Consider the following 8,113-nt stretch of genomic DNA (forward strand, 5'->3'; position numbering starts at 1 on the left):
ATATATATATATATATATATATATATATATATATATATATTGTTGTTCTTCGTCTTAGGTCCATTTCATGATAAGACCCGCTTTAAAGAGATACAACAGTGAAAGGGAGAGTTTGCAAAAGCATGCAGAGGCTACCGTCTGCAGCGTCTACAGGGGCGGTGCGGTGTATTGCCACCAGCACTTCAGCGCGCAGCAGTGCTGTTCGTACGGAGTTCCCCCCCAAACCCTAAACCTAAACCCTAAACCCTTGAAGGTTTCAGACACTCACCAACTTGATAACAGTGCAGAATTGAGGGCGGGTCCACCCAGGCGGCAAGGCGAGACAGAAAAACAATAAAGGTGTGGAGGACCTGCAGCAGCGAAGGCAAGGAATAACGAAGGCCGTTGAAATCACCCCCGAATGCATGCATGCACTCATTCATGTCTGTTGATGCATGCACGCATGCATGCCTATTGATGCGTGCATGCATGCATGCATGTATTCACGCACGACTGTGGATGTATGGATGCATGGCTGTGGATGCATGCATGGATGCCTCTACATGCATGCAAGCCATTGCATGCATGCATGCATGCATGCGTGCGTTCCGGGTGGAGGTTACCTTTGGATGATGGCAGGTTGGGGTGTATTGAATAGCAGAGACAGAAAGGGCCTCAAACCACGAGGAAGAGACGATCGCTTCTGCACTGAGAGGGTGCAGCAACGCGACGTTTACACAATCCACAGAAATCCCTACAATGTCGGGCTGACTGTACATATACTTCTCGCCTTCCTCCTGATCAGTAGAATTGCAGACAGAAGAAGAGACAGAAGAGACATTAATAACCCAACGAATAAAGAGACAGAACTCCACAAACGGCAAAAGAGACACTTGGATACATACACTGCAAATGCATACATATATCCCGCTTGAAACAAACGAGATAAGAGGAAACAGGAATAACAGCAGGAGACACAAAGAGACAAACACTGAGAATGAATAAGCTGCGCCGGAGACAAAACGCTGCACCAGACCAGCACCGCCCCCACCCCGGACGGCAATTCAAAGTGGAGGAGACAGGAAAGGAGACAGACGAACACACAAGGAGATTAAAAGAGACGCAACGTATTCACAGGCGCAAGCCTTAAACACCCCTAAGACGTGACGTGCAGCAGTTGGCATGTTGCTCGTGTCTGCAGTGTCTCCTCTTGCTGCAGCAGTGTCTCTTCTTGCTGCACATGCCTGTCTGCCCCCTCTGTCGGGAAGAGCTTCTTGCCCCTAAAGCATGCTGCTTTCCTCGTGGTGAGCGAGACAGTCTCCTGTCTCTTTGCGCTGGAGGAGCTAGCTAGCTGTGCGCTGACAAGGAGACAGTTTGCAGTCTCCTTATTCTACAGGAGCGCGTCTCTTTGAGTTAAATGAGGCAAAGGGGACAGTCCCCTTTGTTGTGCGTAACGGCTCACCTTGATCTTGCTTAGAGTTGCACCCACACAGCCCTCGAGAGCAGCAGCAACAGCACGACGCACGCAAACCTCTTGGGCATTAGAGAAGATGCCTTGAAGAGAGCGCAGGGCCCCCAAGTGGTAGACTGTGGGGCAGTCCGCGAAGGTGCAGCAGAGTGCATGCAAAAAAGAATAAAACACCCTGCGATGCATGCAGCAGTAAAGACAAGAAACAAAAGCCACTCCAAACAAACAAACACAAACATCGACCAATAAATGCAATTCTATGTACTCAGTGTTAACTCCACGCAGGTGTATATACACCCGCATGTATCCACACATATTCTAACAAATGCATGAATGTATATCCACATGCATACAAACCAAGAGGTGCAAACGAACAAACGAACAAACAAAAACACAGACACACGCAAACGAGCCGGTGTTTAGAGACATCGGAGTGTGTGTGTGTGTGTGTGTGTGTGTGTGCGTGTGTGTGTGTTTAGAGATAGAGACGCTCTGCAGTCCTTGGAAGCAGGTTTAGCCCCCTATGTCGAAACGCATGCAAATATGTCTTTCGCCAGATTTTCATGCATTTCAAGAGAAGCCCTAAAAATGCAAAAAAGAAATGTTCGCTTCTCACTAGAAGAAATCAAAAACGCAAATAGTTACACAGACCCCCCTGTCAGTTGAACTGTATCCTGCCTTGGATACATATATATATATATGCATCTACATATAAATATATATATATATATACACGAAGACAGGGAAGCCCAGGGCCCCAGCAGCATCCTCCCTACCGGTAGCGGGGAATGTGGGCCCTGCAGTTTGCGCAGAGGGCCACCAAGGAGTAGCAAGAGACTTCGTAAAGAAATTCTGTTCGAGGGCCTTGCGTCATTGCCTTCTCTATCGTCGGCCAGCTCGTCTCCACCGCGTCTAAGACGGGATGCCGGTAGGGACTACGCGCTGCACACAGCACAGCCGCACCAAACATATATTCTTGTCTCTGTCTCTTTGTCTCCGTTTCTGTCCCTCCGTCTGTTTCTGCCGCTGTCTCTGTCTCTGTAGCTCTGTCTCTATTTTAGAGGCAAACGGCCTCTCTCCCTCACACTCAACGGCCGTGCCTTCCAGCGTCACCTGTAGACTCAACCCGCTTCAGCTAGCTAGCTAGCTAGCCATCTGGCTGGATGAAGATCTAGCTAGCTAGACGACTGCTGCTCGCGTCTGGCCCGATGCACCCTACTACCGCAGGTCTGCTGGACCTCTTACTGGTGAGAAGATAGGTGTTTCTTTGCTGCATAAAGTCTCTTGCTACTTTGTTTGTCTCCACTCACGGCTCAGAGGCTCGAAGGACTGAGAAGGCGGAGGAGGCAAGAAGTCTTCAGCTGGTTGTACAGACTGCAGAGCCGAGAAGAAAAGCCCCAAGTTCCTTTTTATCGTGCTGCTGGGGCAGCTGGGGTCCGACAGCGACCGGTCGAGTTCGCTCCCTAGTGACTGCATGCATGCATGCATGCGCGCATGCAAGCACGGATGCATGGATGCATGCATGCATATATGCATGCGTAGCCATAGAGCCCTCAAACAGCAACTTCATAGAACGCAGATGTGCAAGGCACAAGGCCCCAACACCCAACTAACTATGAATTACGCATTGCTAGGGGGAACGCACGCCAGCGGTCTCAAGAGGCAGAGGCCTAGGCGCAAGACAGAAAGAGAGGTGAGGCAGAGGAGACAGGAAGAAGGGCAGAACAATAGAAAGGAGACAGCGTCTGCTCAAAGGGAGACAAAAAGAGGGGCAGAAGGGGACCAACAAAAAGAGAAAAACACATAAAGATAGAACAAAAATCGGTACAAATTCACCTACTTCAAGAAGCTGTGCAAAGAGCACGCGAATGCGAGGAGCGTCGAGGCAGGAGATGACGTATCCCGCTGTGTGCACCAAGGAGGAGCTGTTGTCCAGACTCAGTCCCGGCCTAAAGACAACCCACCAAAGAGCTAGCTAGATAGCTAGTAAGCTAGCTACCGAGGGAGCTAGCTAGACAGTCAGCTAGCTACCGAGTGAGCTTGCTAGCTAGTCAGCTAGCTAGCCTCGGGACACCGAGGCTATAACAAGTAGCAGCGGGTGCATGCGTCGCTAGCTTGGCTATCTGAGAGGCGCGCAGAGGGGCGTGCCTGGAGAACGCCTCTATGAGGGCATGGAGCAGCGCATGCACGTCCTCCTCCCTGCCCGGGGAGGAAATGAAGCCCGCAGCTGCAGCAACAAGCGAAGAGAGGCCCTCAACAAGCAGCGCCTCAGTAGACAGGCGCAACAGAGAAGCGTTCGAATCCTTAGCCGCCTCCTGCCGAAACAAAAGACACAAACAGCAGCAGAGTCAGCACAGGAGCATCAGCCGCTGCCGATATATATAATAAAGAGAGAGACAGAGAAACTGGTAGTGCAAGGCATGCGCTTATTGCTAAGCCCAAGTCGCCAGCAGAGAGACCGCTCTCTCCAGAGAGAGTCCTCATCTCAGCCAGCTGCTGCACGATCACAAGGCAGTGCACTTGCGGAACAGCCCGAGGAGACAGACAGGAATGCAAAGAAGCTGCTGATGTGAACAAAAGGGACATTTGCTGAAGGGAGACGCGATGCACGCAGACGCACCGGCAGAGACGCTACGAACTGCAACGCGCGAGTGACCAGGAGAGAAAAGAGAGGAGCAAACAACTCCTGGTGCTGCGGCAGCACACGCCCAGACAGCCAAGATATAGCTCGGGCTGCTGCTGCATGCAAGAAGAGCGTCAGGGCCTCTCGCTCAGTGATCTCCACAGGGGGGCCAGAAGGACCGTCTTGCGAGGCCAGCAAAGCCATCTGCGGTAGCAGCGGGAGAAGTTGCAGCAGAAAGTTGTCGTTGCGGGGGTCTGTGGAGGGGCTTGCTGCATTCGCGCTGTTGTTGCTGATGCTGATGTTACTGTCGTCTCCTTCTGTGCCTCCTGGCGGCACATTCATTCGAATGCGGTTAGCAATTGCGGAGACAAAGTACAGACGCGCCTCCACCTCCAGCAGCGCGTCAGGGCGTGCAGCAGTCTGCGGGGAGACACCCAATACACGCACGAGGTTGCTTCAGGCGAGGAAGGCTACAGGAGCAAGTGCAGCCGCGCATTCCCCTCAAGCATGAGACAAACAACAGCAACGCATCCCCACATGCATGAACAAAAGCCTCCATAATAACCCAGGAAGACTTGCCTCGGGGTCCTTCAGCAGCACGAGAAGCTGCGCTGCGCTGGCGCTACAGGGGCGGTCTATATCTAGCAAAACAGCGGCCTCTGTGACGGTGGCCGCTACTTCTGCACGAAAGTTCTGCCACGCCTCAAACTCCATCTCCTCCCGCAAGAGGGCCCCCACTGGGGGCCTCAGCTGCAGCACTGCTGCCTCCGCAAAGGGTTGAAAGATACGAGAGAGCACAGGCTCTCGGAGTGCGAGGGATTCAATACTGCGTTCATAACGACGCTCCACCTCAGCCAGAGCTTCTGCTGGGTCTTTCCTCCCGCCGGCAGCCTCTGCTGTTGCTGCTGCTGCTGCTGCGCCGGGTACACTGCCTGCCGTAGCAACAGCAGCGGCAGCAGCTGCTGCTGCTGCTTCGCTGCGCAGGTGGTCTCTCCAGGCGCTGAGACGCCGTTCCTCCTCGACAAGGACGACTACGTGGTTGAGAAGGTTGCGGTAGAAAGCTAGGCCTACTTCCTTAACCTCAAAAGAAGGGTGCTGCAGCAGGGCCCTGGGAAGCTCACAGATGGCCTCTATAGCAGGCTGAAGGTTGAGGAGGGCCTCTCCCCCTTGCCTAATGCCTGCCTCTCCCTCCTCCAGTCGCGCCTCCTCCTCTGCTAAATCCATCAACAGCCGAGGAATCTGCACCTTCGCCAGCTCCGTGAGGCCCAACGCAAACACCTGCAACCGTTCAATATCAAAGGCAGCTATGCCTCGCGGTTGCTGCACCGCAGCAACAGCACAACCGCGCAAAACACACACGCAGCGCATCGCTCTTTAGCAAATGGAGTCAGCAATATACCAGGCTCCCCAGGAGGCTCCATACTTTGCTGGAGCAGGAGAAGCAGGAGGTGCTGCTGTCGTTGCTTCTTGTGCGGCCACTGCACAACATCAGCAGCACGCCCTGCTCCGCATGGAGCAGAACCCCCTTACTCCTCTTGCTGCAGCCAGCGCTGCTGTGCAGCCGTCGCCGTAGGCCTTCACAATTGCAGCAATCAGCGAGCGACAAACGGCGTCCTTGCTGTCTCTTCCCTCAGATGTCTCCGCAGGAGGGTTGGGTTTTATGGGGCCGTCTCTGAAGCTTGTCCCGCTGCCGTTCTTCGCCGCCGCCGCCGCTGCTGCTGCTGCTGCTGCTGCTGTGGACTCCTCCAGCAACGACGTAGCAGCAATGATTGCCACCACGCACTCTGTAGACAGCTGGAGAGTCTCCACCTCGTCAGCAATCACTCCGCACAACAAAGCAGAGAAAACCCTGCCCCCTGAGATGCGCTGCAGGCACAGTGAAAACGCCTCCAAGGCAGCAGAGAGGCCCCAGGGCCCGTGCTGCTGCTGCTGTTGCTGTATATTCTGGCTGCTTTGCTCTGTATCGAGCTGTTGCACCCAGCAACAAACCGCCGACAGCCACGCCTGCACTGTCCGTACAGCTGAGAAGCAGCAGCAAACCCGCACACGCACATCAAAAGGTGCAGCACGGGCGAGGAGACAGAGAAGAAACCGTAACAAGCAGAGATGGAGCCCATAAGAGGAGATGCTGCTGCTGCCGCAGTTGCTGCTCAGCCGCCGGGGCACCGCTAAACCCTTTCCTGCACATCTCTCAGCACGATAGGGAGAAAGGAAAGCAGACGCCTAACCTGCATGCACAACCGCTCGCCAGTGGGGCCTTTCTTGGGGCCCCGCCCCAGCAAGAGCTGTCTGTGCCTGCAAAAATATCGCCTCTACGGCCTCCAGTACTTGTATGGAATTGTTGCTGATGCAGCTTGCAAGACAAGGCAGTCGCCGGTCCTCCGGAAGAGCAATCCTAAGCCGCACGCACATCCCGCAGAGCTGGCCATACTCTCTAAACCCTAAACCCTAGAGTGTAAACCCTAAACCCTAGATTCAAACTTCGCACTCACCGCTTGGTGCACAACTCCTCAGGGAGTAAGACGAGCAATTCCAGCAGAGGCAAGAAGCCCTCTTTGCCTGCTTTCTGGCCTAGGGTCTGCAAAACAGCACCCAACTGAAGCCCCCCCCCTAAGCCACCGGAGGCCCCTGTGGGGGCCCCTTCAGTGGCAGAGGCTCCAAAGATGAGAGCGGAAGAGAGCGCAATACACAGCTGACGTAGTACGGGTAACGGGGCATCCCTGAAGGCAAACACGAGTTGCAGCAGACCGTCCCGTAGCTCCGCATACACCTGAGATGCGCCCCCCACTGCGTCAACACCCGCACCAGTAGCTGCAACAACTGATGCCCCCTGTACCCTCAAGAGGGCGGACAGCTGCTGAGGGAAACCCGCCCGAGCCTGGGCAGCGAGGGTCTGCGCGACGAAGTGAAGGACCTCGTAAGAGTGAAGTCCTGCTGGAAACAGCTGCTGTTGGCTCTGTTGGCGATGACTCTGCCTGTTTAGAATAGAGATGCAAATGCCCCAGGCACTTGGATCTTTCTGGAAATTGGTGAGGTATTCGTTTGCAGCGGCAGTTGACGCGGCCCCCCCTTCTTTGGCGAAGGAGGGGGAGTTGAGGAGGCGCACCATCTCCACTACCGCCTCCTCTGTATACGTAGGAGCAGCCCCGTTAGACTCAAGAGCCACATTACTGAAACTAGAAGCAGCAGCGCTGTTCGCTGTCTGTGCTGCCTTGGGAGGCCCAGGCGGCGCCCTCACGGCGCACTCCGCGTCCATCATGAAGGCAAAACGGTCTCAGGAGAGCGTTGCAGCAGCGACTACAACCCAAGGAATATGCAGGAAATGGGGTTGCCCAGCGGGGCTGCAATCGCTCGGGGCGTTGCTGTCGGCCACCGCAGCCACAGGTAGCTTAGGCCTGTGGAAGTAAAGGACGAACACCCTGTACACAGAAGCACGTCAACGTTAAAGGTTTCAATCAGAACATATTCAAAAAAACGCACACACGTGCGCACCGGAGTGAAACGGGGGCCTCTCATGAGCTGCCTCTGTGCGCCGCCTAGGCCAGACGCTTCCAAGAGCAAAACGCGTCTGAGCTTTTATTTTATAAAGTCTCTTAAACTTCCAAACGCACAAATGTAAAATATGGAGTGAAAATGAAAATATTAACTATATTACGTACGGACGCTTAAATCCACATAACGGCCGTCGCCGAAGGCTAATGCGGCTTTAGCATCGAACTCGTCCGAGTGGAGAAAACGAGCTATCTTTCAGGGTTATTAGGGTTGCAAGTGCACAAAACAATATGCATGCAGAAGCATATTGAAGACAAAATCAGTCCCCATGGGCGAACAACAGCCACCTATGGGAATCGAACCCACGACCTTCAGTTTACAAGACTGACGCTCTACCACTAAGCTAAGGAGGCTGGTCCAGTTGTCAGCAGGGACGATATTCTGTTTGGCTCCACACTAGGATAGTTTCTTTCGTGCTGCAAAATGGAGAAAGCCACCTATGGGAATCGAACCCACGACCTTCAGTTTACAAGACTGACGCTCTACCACTA

At 53.9% G+C, this 8,113-nt stretch overlaps 1 protein-coding gene across 1 annotated transcript; it reads right to left on the minus strand.

Moving 5' to 3' along the window:
* Positions 1–268: 268 nt before the first annotated feature.
* EAH_00058830 (hypothetical protein, conserved) lies at positions 269–7,326 on the minus strand (the record flags this gene model as incomplete). Its single annotated transcript, XM_013393631.1, has 12 exons — positions 269–350; positions 603–776; positions 1,442–1,622; positions 2,224–2,389; positions 2,758–2,917; positions 3,288–3,352; positions 3,522–3,762; positions 4,068–4,490; positions 4,749–5,390; positions 5,601–6,091; positions 6,299–6,465; positions 6,563–7,326. Coding segments are annotated over 12 exons (3,556 nt in total), but the record flags the coding sequence as incomplete, so codon positions are not given.
* Positions 7,327–8,113: the final 787 nt, after the last annotated feature.

This window comes from Eimeria acervulina, genomic scaffold, assembly GCF_000499425.1.
Source record: "Eimeria acervulina Houghton genomic scaffold, Eah_scaff1353, whole genome shotgun sequence".
In the NCBI taxonomy this organism is placed as follows: domain Eukaryota; phylum Apicomplexa; class Conoidasida; order Eucoccidiorida; family Eimeriidae; genus Eimeria; species Eimeria acervulina.